The sequence below is a fragment of the Natrix helvetica genome (assembly GCF_964273705.1).
Source record: "Natrix helvetica genome assembly, chromosome: 2".
NCBI classification, from domain to species: domain Eukaryota; kingdom Metazoa; phylum Chordata; class Lepidosauria; order Squamata; family Natricidae; genus Natrix; species Natrix helvetica.
Genome location: NC_138552.1, coordinates 269,289,090 through 269,307,367, shown reverse-complemented (window position 1 = coordinate 269,307,367; position 18,278 = coordinate 269,289,090). Strand labels below are relative to the sequence as shown.

The 18,278-nt window shown below is 43.5% G+C and overlaps 1 protein-coding gene across 1 annotated transcript in view; it reads left to right on the top strand.

The window, feature by feature from the left end:
- The window catches only part of SCARA5 (scavenger receptor class A member 5), a 137,375-nt gene that overhangs the window by 117,383 nt on the left and 1,714 nt on the right, over positions 1 to 18,278 (top strand). The window contains exon 8 of the mRNA XM_081944900.1: positions 5,848 to 6,045. Coding sequence (XP_081801026.1) covers positions 5,848 to 6,045 — 198 coding nt within the window. The remainder of the gene's footprint in view (positions 1 to 5,847; positions 6,046 to 18,278) is intronic.

The following is an 18,278-nucleotide window of genomic DNA, read 5'->3' as shown; positions in this document are numbered from 1 at the left end:
CCATTAAACAACCAAGAACGTGCCACCGATCTGTTTCTTATTCCTTGCTCAACACTCAGAGGTGGTATTCAGCAAGTTCTGACGGTCAGGGGAAATTTCACCCTGAGCTAATGAGGTCTTAGACCGACGGCTTTTCCAAACAGCATATCTTCAAGAAAGCGAAAGAAAGATCCAGTAACAAGTTCTAATTAAAACAAACTTTTAATATGAAAATAAGAAAATAAACAAATCTATCTAATTGTTACATTTTGGCAAGAGCAGTTTGCCGCCCACCTTCTTGGCAGACGAACAGAAGATCAAAAGTAAAAAAGTCTCTGGAATGTGTGTGAGCAGGCGCAGTACATCACTTGCTGATAAGGCCTATGACCTGCCTATGACCTGCGCAGTAACTCATCAGTTCGGCTAGCAAACAATTAACGCCGTGACACTGACCAGTTCTGGAGAACCGGTAGTGGAAATTTTGAGTAGTTCGGGGAACCGGTAAATACCACCCCTGACTGGCCCCGCCCACATCTATTCTCTGCCTCCCAAGTCCCAGCTGATCAGGAGGAAATGGAGATTTTGCAGTATCCTTACCCTGCCATGCCCACCAAGCCACGCCCACAGAACCAGTAGTAAAATTTTTTGAATCCCACCACTTTCAACACTGAACCATTTGCTAAACATTCCAGGTAATCTTATGCATGCTTTATTTTCTTTATAATTTTATTTATTTATTTTATAAAGTGGTCCAATGCCACTTTAAATCTCATTCGGCAGGCTACTTTTACCTCCTCATTTGTGGGAAACAGCCCATAAGTCAAGCCCACTTATTTCATTATGCACTTTCACTAAATTAACCAGTAAATACATTTTATTACATTCATATATTTCTCAATGAGCAACCGAAGGGCAAAATTTGATCTGTACCCTCATTGTCCAGTGTAAAGCTGGACTGGCCTTCTGAGATTTGATTTCTGTTATAACTTGTACTTTTCAAAGCTAATTCTACTTAATACTTTCTCAGCTAGATTTAACAAAGTAATCCCTGTCTAGTCTTCCATACATTTTTATTACTTTTCTCTATTGCCAATAATGTCCTTCTTCCAGTAGTCCAGCACAGATGAAGGCTTCATTAAACACATTACATAGCGGCTTCTTTAAAAATTATATCCATTATTCTAATGTTATTTCATTTATAATTCCTATTCCTGCAGTTTTGTCATTTTTAACATATCCACAGCATTTATGCCATCCTTTTCAATATTTGTTGACTGCTTATAGCATTTTTCCCCATTGTACTCTTTAACATCATTAGAGTAGAGTAGAGTAGAGTAGAGCAGAGCAGAGCAGAGCAGAGTCGAGTCGAGTAGAATAGAATATATTTATATAGAATATATTGTTTTTTCTTCTGTCAAAGCACCTGGTCTGCCCATATTTTATATAAACAAACGACATAGACAGTCTCATACACATACCTCAGGAATTTCAATTCTGGCATTCTAGACTAAGTCCATTTCCTGGGCCTAGTTGACTGGAATGAAAAATGTATTTTTTTTCCTGGGTGGAGGTGGGGCTGTGAAAATTGAAAGCAGTGCTACTTCTGTGCAGGGATAAATCTTCCACTTCCCTCACAAGCACATGGTCCCAATTATCCAAGCCAAGATTCTCTTTGTACAGCTGCAGCAGTTTGAGATATTGTTTCTTTAAGCACTGCTTAAGTATTTTCCTTATATTTCTCCCCTGGGAAAAATCTGGTTTGCAATATGCTTTATGCAAACAAATATACATGTGTGTGCAATAAAATGGTTGCTTTCAGGGGGCAATAAGATAGAATGTCAGGAACAGCAGTTACTGCTATACATTTCTGAGTATGATAAAAGCCCATTTTCACTTTTAAAAGAATTAAAAAGTTGGAGATATTAAGTGAGTGTGAAAGGAGACTTGGTCTCATCACGTCTTTGTGTCCCATTTCATCCTTCTCATACACCCAGGAGAGATGCAAACATAAGTAGTTCGCACTTAACAATTACTCGTTCAGAGAGAGTTCAAACTTACGACAACACTGAAGAGGGGGTACTTAGCAACTAGTCCTTGAGGTTCCAGTGGTCATGTGATCATGAAAGTGCACTATACTTGGCTGGGAATCTCAGCATCTTGCAGTCATGTGATTGCCATTTGCAACTTTCACTGCCGACTTCCAACAAGAAAAGTCAATGGAGAAACTACATTGTCTGTAGATTGAATTTACCACTCTATACTGCAGTAGTGAGGATACACTTGGAATACCGCATCCAGTTCTGGTCGTCATGATACAAAAAAGATGCCAAGGCCCTAGAAAGAGTGCAGAGAAGAGCAGCAAAGTTGATAAGGGATGCAGAGGCTAAAGCATATAATGAACATATGTGATCATCTTCTTCTTCTTCTTTTAATGACCCCATAATCCCTTGCAGGGTGGAGTCTGGGCAACTGAATGGAGCTACCGTATTTTTTGGAGTATAAGACACACCTTTTTCCCCCCCAAAAGAGGCTGAAAATCTGGGTGCTTCTTATACACTGAATACAGCATTTTCTGCCTCCCAAAACCCCACCCCCTTTATCAAAATGGCTGTGTACAGCCTTTAGGAGGCTTTCAGAGAGCTCCTGGGGGCTGGAGAGGGCAGAAATGAGCAAAAAATGGGCCGTTTTTTGCCCACTTTTGCTCCCCCAGCTTCCAGGATCCCTCTATAAGCCTCCTAAAGGCTATCCATGCCCTTTTTTGGAAAGAAAACTGGCCCGTTTTCACACAAAAAACAGGACATTTTTGGGAGGTTTGCAGAGTGCAAAAACTTTTTTTAAAAAAATGTGCCTCTTCAAAATCTTGGTGCATCTTATATTCCGGTGCGTCTTATACTCCGAAAAATACGGTAAGTGTTTACTGGCCAGATGCCCTTCCAGTAGCCAATGCAGAGTTTTCTTCAGCAGGTATATATACTCATTATGCCCAGAGAGAGAAATTTCTACCTCTACATATGTTCGGACTCACAACTTGCTGATTGTGAGGCGAGAGCTCCACCTCTAGACCACTGCACCACTCAATAAACATAGGTGATGAATGCTTAAAAAAAAAAACCTAGGCAGAATGTTAGATACTTGTTCTAACTACAGTGGTTTCCACCAAGGTCCTCCATTCCGGCGGGAACAGAGGTTTAATCCTATTGGTCGAAGGGTCTGACAGCTCCCTATAAAAGGGCTGCTGTCAGACTCAACTTTCGCTGGTTTGTTCTCACTTGTTGTACTTAATAAAGAGCTGTTGTTACCGTTATGCCAGTGTGTGCCTATCCATTACCCAAGCTAACACAGAACCTCAGTTACCATGGCCACCATTCTGATTATTATTATTATTTTACTGCACTCTATGGACACCCCTGATATGACCCACAGCCATCATAAAATATCTGCAATTGCATAGTTTTCACTTAGGAAATTTGTATACTTTACACTGTGTACATACTGAACATTTTTTAAAGCACACGTGTAGACATTCAGCAATAGATCATTAGGTCTTTGGAGCCCATTTAAGCTTGATGTAACTGCAAGGGATCATGGGATTGGGTTTTGTGGGCTTGTAGGAGTAACATTAACAGACAGTCACATCAATGAATAAAGATAGGCCGTCCAGGCATCTGTTAACAATTCACAGTTCATGCCTCCACTTAACTAGCACTCTAGCTGCACTTCTAGGAATAGTCAGGGTGGGGGGCCAAGTGGGACACTTCTAAACCCGAACCCTGGTTTTGCTCTGAATTAAATCCATTTGTTATTAGGCCAAAGTGTATTTCCTCCCAGAACATTTTGTAGTCCTGGTTAATATTCCATTCTGGGATGTCTCCACTGTATATATCAGTCTGGAGATAAAACTGCATAAAACTGCTGTTCTGGCCAGTGAAATATCCCACTAGGAATACAGTTGTCTACACCCCACAGCTAAAGCCTGTGAATATGACTCTGGAGTAAAGCTGTTGCCAGAGCAGCAACTCTTCGAGACCATAAGATATTGTTATAGTATGTTTCCAACTGCTATCATTTTAGAAGAAAGCATCTGGCAGGAACAGCCAATGGGGAGAGCTTATTGGGCAGAATCTGGAGGAAATGTAGAAAAGGCTTGGTAATTTCCCATGCCCCTTCAGTTGAAGTGGATGCTGGGTAAAGGTGAATTGTCTTGTCACTTCTGTTCAGTTGAACAATCTCACAGATTTATTGTTTGACAGAGTAACACAGGTAGTCCTCAATTTAAAACCATAATTGATCCAGGAATTATGGTTGTAATTGGTGGTGTGTCGCATTCCTGTGTCCTGCATAAGAAAAGCCAGCAACACAAGTTGATGTTACACTGTACGAAGCAACCATCCAAAAGGAATAAAAGTTTATGGTACTGTGGTTAGCTCACCCGGCCCTTATATTGTGCCCCACCTCCCTTGTGTGCACATCCAGCAGTGGGTTCCTACCGGTTCGGCCGAACCAGTAGTAGTTCGGCGGCCTGGGTCGCTGGACCCGGCAGCGACCCAAGCATGCCATGCCCCCGAATTGGTTTTCCGGGCAGCGCCATAGGTGCCGCATCTTGTTTTTCGCTTATGTGCATGCGGAGAAACTTTTTATTGCACTGTGCATGGGCGCACAGCAGGCATGCATAGCAGGCATGAAGCACACACATGCGTGCGCAACATGCACATAAGCGAACGGCAGTAGTACCTGCCGGAACCCACCCCTGTGAACATCCCACCCCTCCCACTGACTGCTTGCCGCTAATAGAGCCTCTGCAGTCCAGCCACACTCCTAGCTGCCCATCCTGGCTTACCTTGCCCGGTCTCCTGCTTCTGCCCATGTTCTGACGATCAGCTGTTTTCACGATCTGACGAACAGCTGTTTTTCACTCAGCCGGGTACAGGTAGGGCTCTGCTAGTCAGGTGGCAGCCCCGTGGATGCAGGAGCGATCAGGCAGTTAAAGTCTGGGGCTCCTAGCCAGGCAGCAGCCCATGGACAACGGAGTGAAGCAATGCGGAGCGAAGCAATGTGGGTCTTTCAGGTGGCAGCTTCTCCCCATCAGGACGCCATGGCAGCTCAGCTATGGCCACCTGTGCGCGTGCATCGACACCTCTCCCACCCAAATACAGCCCTGCCCCATCTGGCAGTCCGGGGCTGACATGGTGATGGTTAAATAGATTACCATGAGTCTGTGCCTGAATTTATTATCTTTTTGTAGTAGTTAAGTGAATGCCACAGTAACAAATCCATTTTAGCAATGGGAGGTTTTTTTTCCAGAAACCAGAAATAATTGCCAGAAACTGATGAAAAATATCAAAAATTGTGGTCATGTGACTGCAGGATGCTGCAAATAGTAAATGCAACTTGGTTGCCAAGTGCCCAAAATACATCCGTGTGACCCATGGGGGAGGGAGTGTTTTCAGCCATTGGAACTCCAGAGCAGGGTTGTAAATACTTATTTGAAGGTCCATCATAACCTTTAATGGTCTCTAAGTAACCATGTGTCAAGTGAGAACTACTGGTAAGGGGAGATTCTCAAACACATCACCTTCAGATGTGAAGAAAAGATGGATATGGATGTAAGAACGGGTACATTGGTTATGAATTGTGCAAAGAATCACTTCAATTGATTGCATTGAACCACGGGACAGTTTTGTTTATTTCTTTAAGGTGGTGCTTAAAAATACTTAATGGTGTTTCTACAATATTTCACCAGTACAGATATGGGGGCTTTACACATTGCACCGGGATCGGTAAGAATAGGCAGAAAAGCTTGTAGCAAAAAATCATTTTTAATCCCATATATGACGTCTTTATTTACCTCCCTGATTCACAACTGCACAGCTCTTACTTTGGAAGAGGGAATTATCCGCTTGATGAATGGCTCCGGTCCTCATGAAGGACGAGTGGAAGTCTTTCACGATCGACACTGGGGAACTGTGTGCGACGATGGATGGGACAAGAAAGATGGGGATGTGGTGTGTCGGATGCTGGGTTTCCGAGGCGTTGAAGAGATTTACAGAATGGCTGTATTTGGACAAGGTAAGAAAATAAATACATTCCTGAGATTAAATAAGAACTCTCCCCAGGAAACCATTCTAAACCATTTAGTGTAAAGGTGTTAACGCAAATAAAACAAATAGTTTGTGATGACTTTATTGTAGGATGTTTATCAAACTGGGTTCAGGCATTGTTTCAACTCCTACCCTCAAAATGATGCTATAGAACATTGCACACCAAGACAACTAGACACAAGAACAGTTTTTTTCTCCAAACGCCATCACTCTGCTAAACAAATAATTCCCTCAACACTGTTAAACTATTTACTAAGGTTGCATTACTATTACTATTAGTCTTCTCATCGTTCCTATCACCCATCTCCTCCCACGTATGACTGTATGACGGTAACTTTGTTGCTTGTATCCTTACGATTTATATTGATATTGATTGTTTCCTGATCGCTTATTTGTACTCTATGACTATCATTAAGTGTTGTGATTCTTATGATTTGTGATGAATGTATCTTTTCATGTTTTTTAATGTACATTGAGAGCATATGCACCAAAGACAAATTCCTTGTGTGTCCAATCACACTTGGCCGATAAAGAATTCTATTCTATTCTATTCTACTTTATTCTGTGACAACTTGGATGAATTTCACTAGACTTAGAGGGGGAAAAATATTTTCCTAAGGGACTAAGAAACAAAAAATCTAATGAACTCAGTCATCTAATCCTGCCTCACTGCTTTTTTTTGGAAGCAGGTTTTCCAAGATCCAGTGCTAAGTGTGGGGCTTGTTAGCTGATACCCAGAAGCCCCATTCCACTTGCTCAGGGGTTCTGGAAATTTATAATGGTTATTCCTTAATGTTTAGGTTTTGCAGCCTGAAGAGTTCCACACTTCCATTCATTTTCTTGGAGAAAAATTTCCCATGAATATGATGCCTGCGACCTACCAGATAGGGTGGTTTGTTAGGATAAATCCAGGATCATAAAAAGATTTTTAAAAAGATAGTGATTTTATAGAAATATCCATGTAGGATTGTTTGGCAACAATACAGAAGTAGTTTTCTATTATCTTCTGGGATGTTTTTCAACTTCTCTGCCCCTAAGAAGTCATAGGAGACCTATCCAAGTATTAACTAGGTCCAATTCTGCTTAGCCTTTTGAGCTCAGAGTTGTTTAGTTGTTGGCTCCAAAAGATAACTATGGGAAATAGTTTGAACATTTCAGAGTGTGTAAGAAGTGCCAATTCAATCTTCAATTAAAGGGAATTCATCAGGATTAGAAAGAACCTCCATGACTGTGTCCATTCAACACATTAAGCTTATTGGACTAATAAAACTAGGCTGCTCTTGGCTGGACAAATCTGTAGAACCACCAGAAGACAGTAGAGAGGCAAACAATTCAGTTCCTTGGTTGACGTCAACTGAGTCCCTGAGTTTTTCCATCCCAGATCTGCAACCTTAACAAAAAGCAGGCACAAGGGCAGCCTCTTCCTGCCAGCTTTATCAGATAGACCAAACAGGAAAAAGATAGGCTAATTCTGTTTTATTGTAAAGCTACATTAGCAGAGTGTTGTAAGTTTGAGAGTATAAAACTCCCACCATATTCTTTACAGCCCAGGAAACTAGAGAGAGCCCCTTTTGAACCTCTTGTCCTACCTAACACTATCCAGCTGCTCACTATACTCTTATCTGACCGTCTGTGGCAGAGGTGTCAAACTCATGTCATCATGGTGGTGTCACGTGACATATTGAGACTTTTCCCCCCTTTGCTAAATCGGGCATGGGTGTAGCCAGCGTGTGATGCATCCAGCTCACAGGCTGAGAGTTTGACAACCTTGGTCTATGGAGATTCTCAACCATCCAGGTCATGGTTGTCCCAAAGATGCTTTTTCAAGAGGCAATTGGACTTTCTGGACCAGAAAGTCCTCTTGAAAACGCACCTTTGAGATTTCTTATCTGACCATTCCCTCTTCACCCCATCTCTTCGCCCCATCTCCCAACTTCTATCCCAGGTACCGTTATACTTCCCTGCTGCCCATTTCTTGCTCTCATCTTCACAAAATCTCACCCCTACAGCTATCAAATCTGGGCTAGAAAAGTTCTGATGAGTTTCCCCCCCCCCAGTCCATATTTCATGGCAGCTAAGAATTTGAGTTAGAGTTTTGGTATCTCTTTGCTATGTTGTCTTGTAGGCATCCAGATTTTTTGCAGCCCCAACAATTTTGTAGCACAATTGCAGGGTCAAAAGAATAATAGGATAATAGTACAGAATGAAGGATGAAGCAAAGAAGGGGAAAACTCTCATGCTACTATCACATCTGTGCATCCCTACACTTACAAGGAGCTCTTAGAGTTTCTGGTGGTTTTTTGATGGATTGCTGTTAATTGCTCTTAATTGCTATCTACTTTTTCACTTTTCTCCTTCCTGAATGAAGAAATGTGAGGGGAGGAGAATAAGCTTACAGTATCATGTCTCTAACATGATTTTCTTGATCACTGACGTCCGATGATGGATATGGCAGAAGAAGAAGATGATGATGAAGAAGAAGATCACATCTATGGAGATTCTCAGTCATCCAGGTCATGGTTGTCCCAAAGGTGCTTTTTTCAAGAGGCCACTGGACTTCCTGGTTTTTCTTTGAAGACTTCAGCTCTTGGATGAGCTGAAGAAAAAACCAGAAACTCCAGTTGCCTCTTGGAAAAAAGCACCATTGGGACTTACAGTATCATATACAGCCGGCAAAGATCTCCTGACCAAAGAAATACAGGACACAATTCACTCTGCTGCCTTCTAGCTGTCATTCAGTGTGCTCAGCTCAGCTCAGTTCAGATGACAGTTTTGCTTTGGAATCAAGAGAGCTTTAATTATTCCCCCGCTATAAAAACTTCCTGTTAATAAAAGTTTCACTCCAAACCTGGCATGTTTAAGGCGTTCACAAATTGATTTATTTTTGTAAGTTAAGGAAAACAAGACACTTGAGATTGCAAGTCTATTGCATAACTCTAAACGTCAGTGTAGGGATGCTCCAATATTACTCATGTTTTTTTCCCTAAATGTTCCAGGTTATGAGAAACAGGAACTGGGGAAAATTTTGCAAGTTCCCAGATTTAAACGAAGGTCTGTCATAAATGTTTAGCTGCATGCAGAGGTTTTCCCTGTGGTGCCTTTCTAACTGATAGGCTGGTACTGCACATGTGTTTGTGGGGATCAAAAGGCTACCCATGCACTCTTTCCAGAAAGAAAGGGGGTGTTGGAGGAAAATTGTTCCAAACCAACCTTATCCCTTGTGATGGAAAAGGAGATGTTTCAGTTGGATCCAAAGCATAAAGCGATGTTAGTATCATCCCACCAGTTTTTACTGCTTTTTTTTTTTAAGAGGAGGAAAATGTTCTTATTCGCACACTTTCAATATTCACATGACCAGCTTGTAGAAATATGTTTAGGGATGTGATCTATCTCCAGCCATTTTACAATTTTCAACCAGTATATGTACTTGCATAGGAAAGCAAATCACTCCCCCCCCCCCCATGGATGCGTTCACAGAACATGCTTAATCATGACAGAGAAAGAACTGGTATATATATTTGCATGACCTGCTAAGCTTGGTTCATTTTAACTTTGCTTAGATTTTGTGTGGCTTAGCCTATTGTTTAAACTCAGCCTTTTTAACTGGTTTATAGTTCAATGGATTATGCAAGTCATAAAAATTAAATAGGTTGTTGGATAATCAAGAAAGAGATGGCTGGATGGCTGGATAGAAGGATGGATGGATGGATGGATGGATGGATGGATAGATAGATAGATAGATAGATAGATAGATAGATAGATAGATAGATAATCTAAATGTCAATATAGAGAGTCCAGTTTTACTTTTAAGAAGTCTATAAAGTAAAGCCTAAACATAATTGACGTACCTGCGCTCTCCCCTTGTCTATTAGGGATGGATTGTTAAGATTACAAGAAAGCTGTTATTAGCTGTTGCTAGTAAACCCGATTAATGTAGTTTTGCATCATCTTGATTCCTTCCTGAGAGATACCAATGCTGATTTATATAACACAAACTAGCAACAGTCATACAGCAACAACTTTCTTGAATTAAAGGCTAACTTTAGCATCTCATGGTACAGAGTTGATCTTTCAGGCAACTTAGAACAGGAAAGGGCTACAGAGGGAAGTACTGGCTGTCCTCCAGCTATTTTTGAAGAGATGTTTCCCAAACTTACAGAATTCTGGTAGATAGATTTCCTGTTTTTTCTGGACACTTGAACTAGAAGAGGAAACTGGCAAAACATTTCCTTGTTTTACCCAACTTCCTAGTCCATAAACTTTGAAAGTGGCTCAGTGGTGGGATTCAATTTTTTTTACTACCAGTTCTATGGGCATGGCTTGGTGGGCGTGGCAGTGGAAGGATACTGTAAAATCCCCATTTCCTCCCGATCAGCTGGGACTCAGGAGGCAGAGAATAAATGGGGGTGCGGCCAGTCAGAGGTAGTAATTACCAGTTCCCCAAACTATTCAAAATTTCCACCACCGGTTCTCCAGAACTGGTCAGAACCTGCTGAATACCACCTCTGAACTGGCAGCATCAGAACGCCATGAGTTACACCAAATGTCACTGCTTCACTCTCTTTACATGGGGTATTTATCTTCCGATGGCATGTCAGGCAAAGAGAAATAGGGGGAAGCAGCTGCCACATTACTTTCTCACAGCCATTGAAAATATCAGACCGTTGATTTGAACACCGACTGGTATACCAGAGCACCAATGTCTTTATATAGATAAGGAATCCATGCAAAGCTTAAGGTGTATCTCTCAGAACAGTCAGGCTTTATATGGCAACATCCTTTATTCTAAACCTACCAAAATCTCCATTTGCAGAGTATTTTTCAAAACAGTCAGCGGTTTTTATTTTGCAGAACAAGGAGAGTGTCGTTCAAATTGAGCTTCGCTATCTGTAACTGTAGCAGGAAACAAGGGGACAAAGTGGTATTGATACCATACAGTCTTACCAATCCTCTCACTCCCCCTCTGTCTGAGTGCTGGGGGCCTGGGTATAGTTCCTCCAGATAAAAGGGCCCCACCCAAGCACAGTGGGACAATGTAATGGAATGTTGTTCAGATTCCCAGGAGCATTGTAGTGCATTCCAGAGGAGCAAGAGACAACACAGTTTAGTTCATGTGAGAGAAAGAGGGTGAAGATGGCTTCTCCCCAATAGTTACCAGAATATATGTAAAAAAGATGTTGAAAGAGTGCAGAGCTCTAGATTCTTGTTTCCTGCAGGAGCTTCCAACCAATACTCACCAGGAACAAAGACATCACAGGAGAGGAGCCATGTTGCTCTATGGTTACCCAAAATCAGGAGGAGTCTCGGAGAAGCTTTGCAGTGTAAGACATTTAATCAACAGGCATACGTTTTTTTATAAGGTGTGCTTCACTTCATTGGATACATGGAGGGGTTAAACTGACACTGTGTCCTGGCTGAGATTCTATATCAGTGTAGCTGTTCTCCTTCTAATGAAGGGAACTGTAGTTCGTGAAACTTCTGCCTTGGAACAAAATGTGTTGGTTTGAAAAGCTGCTCCCAGACTCCTCCTGATTGGGGGAATGAAGGAACTCTTCATTTGCTTTCCCCCTGGAATCTCCTCACTCTGCCCGTCTCTCATTGGAAAGCACACTGGCTGTATCTTAGCAGTCCTGAAACATCAACTCAACTGGCCCAGGGGTGGGCTGCTGCTGGCGTTACTGTCGATTCGGCGCACCAAAAATTGTGTGCACGCGCACTCGCTTAAATTGTGTGCACGCCAAATGCATGCTCTGCACATTTGCACCTAAAAAAGGTCTGCACAGGCACAAAACATAAAAAAAGGGGGGGCAAGAATTACATTTTTGCAATGAAAATTGTTCTGCGCATGTGCAGAAGCGAAAATCAAGAGAGCACTGTAGGAGAACTGGTTTGGGCATGTGGCAGGCCTGGGTCACTGCCGATTCCAGCAACCCAGACTGCCAAATTACTACTGGTTTGGCCGAACTGGTCCGAACTGTTAGGAACCCACCTCTGAACTGGCCATTCAAATCAAAGAACCCCATTAATTCTCTGTAGTAATCGTGGCTTTTCTACCAATGGCAATCTGTCGTATCAGGCAACCTTGGAAATCTAGCATGATATGTGTTGGATAAATAATTGTGCCTCGTCCAGCTGTAGTTCCAAACTTTGCTGAGTGTCCAGTGGTGGTTCCATACAATCTTTCCAGCTGTACTCTCCTTTGATGCTTGAAAACATGTTCCCTTTGGACCCACCGAAGCCAAACTGTGCTTTTCCTGGCTGGGGTTTCATTCCTGTTATTCCCCTTTCCCCAGAGAGCTTTCCACAGAGCCCTGAACTTTCCTAGAATCTCCTCTAGAGCTAGTGAGTCAGAGGCTGGAAAAGGGAGAACCCTGACTCACGTCTTCCAGGGAATTGGAGAGACTGGCATTGGCCTGGGATAAGATCTTTCTGTTGGGCTATGAGGTGGCCCTGCCCTAAAAACATATGAGGGACATTCAGGGATGGCTTTTAGCATCACAGTAACAGATCTCTGAACATCTCCTGTGGTTTGGCCTCAGTTCCTATTATTGCAGCAAAATGACACAAGCCACATGTGGCCTGAAGCCACCGCAGTTCAGACATGGAGAATCTGCTGGAAACTAGTTGGCGAAGCAAAGGAGCATTTTGCTTAAAATGATCTCAGAAAAGCTCACATTTATGGTTACTGAAGATACCCATTTTAATTTTTAGAATTCTGAGACAGATAGCAATTTTCATAGTATGTATGTATGTATGTATGTATGTACAGTAGGTGTTATATATGTATGTATATAATTTATCTACGCAACCTTGCTGTGCTGCATACAGATTGGGACTGTGCTTTTAGATTCAGTCCTGCCATGGCTGGTCTATTATTTTATATCGATAAATTGGAAAAGCTTGTTTGCAAAAATAAGTTAAGTAGTTCTTTGCATGTAGAAGGCCATGTTCTCTATGGGATTCCATCTCAAGCTTTGTTTCCCTTTGGCTTTGTTATTTGTTCCTAAGAAAATAATCAAGTAATAAAGGTCTTTTTGGTTTTGGTCTGTTTTCTGCTACTGGTACTACACTACTACTATTATTACTGCTGCTGCTACTACTACTACTACATCTACATTTATGCTTGGAACACCGCAGTGCTTCTGCATTGAAAGGATTGAACGGTGACATCACCATTGCCCAGGGAATACCTAATTGGCGGTGCCTTTCGTGTTCCCATTAAGTTGCCTCCAAAGTGGTACCTATCTATCTACTCACAGTTGTTTAGGTTGTTATTGTTTACATGATGGCAGCCTTAAAAATGCTTCCAAATAGTATCATTGGGTTTATTTGGTTGGTCTACTTGATTTTATTCATAAACGTGTGCATCCTGAGTATAGATCATTACATTGCTTGCATCCCCAAGCTGGTGGGATAGATAGAATAGTATATCAACTTGTAAATGTCTAGATTAGATACATAGCTTGCATAGAATGGTGTAAGAATGACTGGGGTCAAATTTGGTTTGGTTATGTTTATGGCAGGCTGACCAACATATGCCAAATTGACTGATATTGTCCGAATCATTAGCAAAGAATGCTGCATTTCATATGGGTATAATCAAGGTTGGTAATTTAGTCTAATCCTTCCCTATCTTAGTTAAAAACAAAATGTGAATTTAGCAGATTATTTCTAAAAGGAATAAAATATATGAAATAACAAATGAAAGAAAGAATAATATTTTTATACCACTCAGTATAACTCTAGGCAATTTACAAAAGGTTTTAGAATTGAAACCAGAATAAAGAAGCTTGGGAAATTTTGAAAAATGAGATTAGAAAAGCCCAGTCTAACACAATACCAATGAAGAAGAAAAACAACAGCTCCCAAAAGAAACCAGCATGGCTGCATAAACAACTATCTGACAAACTGAAAGACAAAAAAAGTAAGTATAAAAAGTGGAAGGAGGGGGACATAACTAAGGCAGAATATCAGCAAATAGCCCGAGCCTGTAAAGATGAAGTGAGGAAAGCTAAGGCTCACAATGAAGAAAGGCTTGCCACAAAAATAAAAATTAACAAAAAAAGCTTCTTCCAACATGTTAAAAACAAGAAAAAAGTTAAGGAAACAATTGGTCCATTGCTAGGAGAAAGTGGCAAGAAGGTGACAAGCAACAGGGAGAAAGCAGAACTATTTAACTCATGTTTTGCATCTGTCTTTACACAAAGGGATAAAACAGTCCAACCTATCAAAAGCAGCACCACAAAATTAGGAACACAAATTGAAATAGGGAAGAAAATGGTAAGTGAGCACCTGTCTACCCTAGACGAGTTCAAATCACCAGGACCGGATGGATTACACCCCAGAGTTCTGAAGGAACTAGCAGACGAGATCTCAGAACCACTGAATTATATCTTTCAGAGATCCTGGAACACCAGGGAACTACCAGAGGACTGGAAAAGAGCTGATGTGGTTCCCATCTTCAAAAAAGGGAAAAAATTAGATCCAGGAAACTACAGACCTATCAGCCTAACCTCAATACCAGGAAAGATTCTGGAAAAAATAATCAAGCAACGAATTTGCGAACACCTAGAAGCAAACAAAGTAATAGCCAAAAGCCAACATGGATTTGTCAAAAACAGATCATGCCAGACTAATCTTATTGCATTCTTTGATAATGTGACAAAATTAGTGGACCAGAGGAATGCCGTTGATATAGTTTACTTGGACTTCAGTAAGGCTTTTGATAAGGTAGACCATAACCTACTACTAGATAAAGTAGAAGAATGTGGGTTAGACAGCATCACCACCAGATGGATTGGTAACTGGCTGACCAACCGCACTCAACGTGTAGTTCTCAATGGAACTGCATCTACATGGAGGGAAGTATGCAGTGGAGTACCCCAAGGCTCTGTTTTAGGCCCAGTACTCTTCAACATCTTCATCAATGATTTGGATGAGGGAATAAATGGGGAACTCATCAAATTTGCAGATGATACCAAGCTGGCAGGAATAGCCAACACTCCAGAAGATAGGCTTAAGATACAGAAGGATCTTGACAAACTTGAACATTGGGCACTATCTAATAAAATGAAATTCAATGGTGAAAAGAGTAAGGTTCTACATTTAGGCAACAAAAACGGAATGCACAGGTACAGTATAGGTGATACCTTACTCAGTAGTAGTAACTGTGAAAGGGATCTTGGAGTCCTAGTGGACAACCATTTAAATATGAGCCAGCAGTGTGCAGCAGCTGCCAAAAAAGCCAACACAGTTCTAGGCTGCATCAACAGAGGGATAGAATCAAGATCACGTGAAGTGTTAATACCACTTTATAATGCCTTGGTAAGGCCACACTTGGAATACTGCATTCAGTTCTGGTCACCACGATGTAAAAAAGATGTGGAGACTCTAGAAAGAGTGCAGAGAAGAGCAACAAAGATGATTAGGGGACTGGAGACTAAAACATATGAAGAACGGTTGCAGGAACTGGGTATGTTTAGCTTAAGAGAAAGAAGGACTAGGGGAGACATGATAGCATTATTCCAATATCTCAGAGGTTGCCACAAAGAAGAGGGAGTCAAACTATTCTCCAAAGCACCTGAGGGTAGAACAAGAAGCAATGGGTGGAAACTAATCAAGGAGAGAAGCAACTTAGAACTGAGGAGAAATTTCCTGACAGTGAGAACAATTAATCAGTGGAACAGCTTGCCTCCAGAAGTTGTGAATGCCCCAACACTGGAAGTCTTTAATTTATTTTTATTTATTTTATTTATTTCTTAGATTTTTAGACCGCCCCTCTCCCAAAAAGGGACTCGGGGCGGTGTACAGTCAATAATAAAACATTCATAATAATTAAATACATTTAAACTACATTTAAGATACATTTGGAGGGGGAAATAGGCTGTACTAAGAAATAAATAATTCTAATCTTAAAACATCACAATTAAAACCCCAAACCCTAAAATAAAATAAATCCCTGGGAGGTGCAATTAAGAAAGTGCCAGGCCAGCTGATTGAAACAGGTGAGTTTTTAACTTTTGCCGGAAGGAACGGAGGTCGGTGGTAGTTCGAATGTCTGGGGGGAGGTCATTCCAGAGGGTTGGGCCCATCACAGAGAAGGATCTACTCCTAGGTGTCGCCCGCTGGCATTGACTAGCAGACGGCACCAGGAGGAGCCCCTCTCTGTGTGAGCGGATAGGTCGCAGGGACGTGTGTGGTAGGATGCGATCCTGCAGGTAACTAGGTCCACTGCCATGGAGCGCTTTAAAGATGGTGATCAATACCTTGAAACGCACCCGAAAGGCCACAGGTAGCCAGTGCAGCTCGCGCAGGAGAGGTGTTACGTGGGAGTAACGTGTACTTCCCATAATAACCCGCGCGGCTGCGTTCTGAACTAGCTGCAGTCTCCGAATGCGTCCCAAGGGAAGCCCCATGTAGAGAGCATTGCAGTAGTCCAGGCGAGACGTCACCAGCGCATGAGTGACCGTGCGCAGGGCACTCCGGTCCAGTAGGGGGCGCAATTGGCGCACCAGGCGAACCTGGTGGAACGCCCCCCTTGCCACGGCTGCCACATGGTCCTCCATTGACAGCCGGGCATCAAGGAGGACGCCCAAATTGCGCGCCCGCTCCACAGGGGACAATTGTTCGCCCCCTATGGCCAGCGATGGAGTCAGCTGGCTGAACCGAGGTGCCGGTAACCACAGCCACTCGGTCTTGGAGGGGTTGAGTTTGAGTCTGTTGTCCCCCATCCAGACCCCGACGGCTTCCAAACACCGGGACATCACTTCGACAGCCTCGTTGGGGTGGTTTGGGGTTGAAATATACAGCTGAGTATCATCAGCGTAAAGATGGTACTCAACCCCAAAACCACGGATGATCTCGCCCAGCGGCTTCACATATGCGTTGAACAGGAGAGGCGAGAGGACCGACCCCTGTGGCACCCCACAAGTGAGTGGCCTCAGGGACGATCTCTGCCCCCCTGTCAACACACATTGCTTCCGGTCGGAGAGGTAGGAGCCGAACCACCGCAAAACGGTGCCTCCGACTCCCATCCCCTCCAACCGGCGCAATAGGATACCATGGTCGATGGTATCAAAAGCCGCCGAGAGGTCTAATAGGACCAGGATAGAGGAGCAAACCCTATCTCTGGCCCTCCAGAGATCATCAACCAACGCGACCAAGGCTGTCTCAGTGCTGTGCCCGGGTCGGAAGCCGGACTGGCGTGGGTCTAGATAATCGGATTCGTCTAGGTGTCGTGGGAGCTGCTGCGCCACCACATTCTCGACAACCTTCGCCAGGAAGGGGAGGTTGGAGACTGGGCGATAGTTAGCTAGCTCCATTGGGTCAAGCGCAGGCCTCTTGAGCAAGGGTCTCACCACCGCCTCTTTCAAGGCGGTTGGTAAGTATCCCTCACTCAGTGAGGCGCTCACCAGGCCCAGGAGCCAGCCTCGTGTCACCTCCCAGGCTGCCAGTACCAGCCAGGAGGGGCACGGGTCCGATAAACAGGTGGTGGGTCGCAGCCGTCCACGCAGCCTGTCCAAATCCTCGGGGGCAACAGAGTCGAACTCCTCCCAGAATGGTCTCTCAAGACTCGCTGTTGGCGGCTCGTCTGGTCCACTGACGGAGGTCCACCCGCTCCGGATCTGATCGATTTTGTCCTGAAGATATTCTCCAAACTCCTCTGCTCTACCCTGTAAGGGTGTCTCCCGCGCCCCCTGCGATAAGAGGGAGCGAGTCACCCTAAACAGGGCGGCAGGGCGGTTATCCGCGGACGCAATAAGAGCAGCACAATGTCTACGTTTGGCTGCTCTTATTGCCACAAGGTAAGTCCGCAAATAGGCTCTTACCTGTGTTCGGTCAGATTCGGAGCGCGAGGATCTCCACCTGCTCTCTAGACGTCTCCTGTGGCGCTTCATCACCCTGAGCTCCTCAGTAAACCAAGGAGCCCGGGTGGGTCGATGCCGCAGGAGAGGTCGCAGCGGCGCAACCCGGTCCAAGGCCCCAGTCGTCGCCCTATTCCAGGCAGTCACTAGGTCCTCGGAACGGGAGCGGGACAAGGCTACAGGTATTGGCCCAAGCTCCGTCTGGAATCTATCAGATTCCATCAGGTGCCTGGGGCGGTACCAGTTTATAGAGTCTGGTTCCGCCTCCTCGCGGTGGGGGATAGCGCCAGGGAAGTCCAGCCGGAGGGATGAGTGGTCTGACCATGACAGGGGCGTG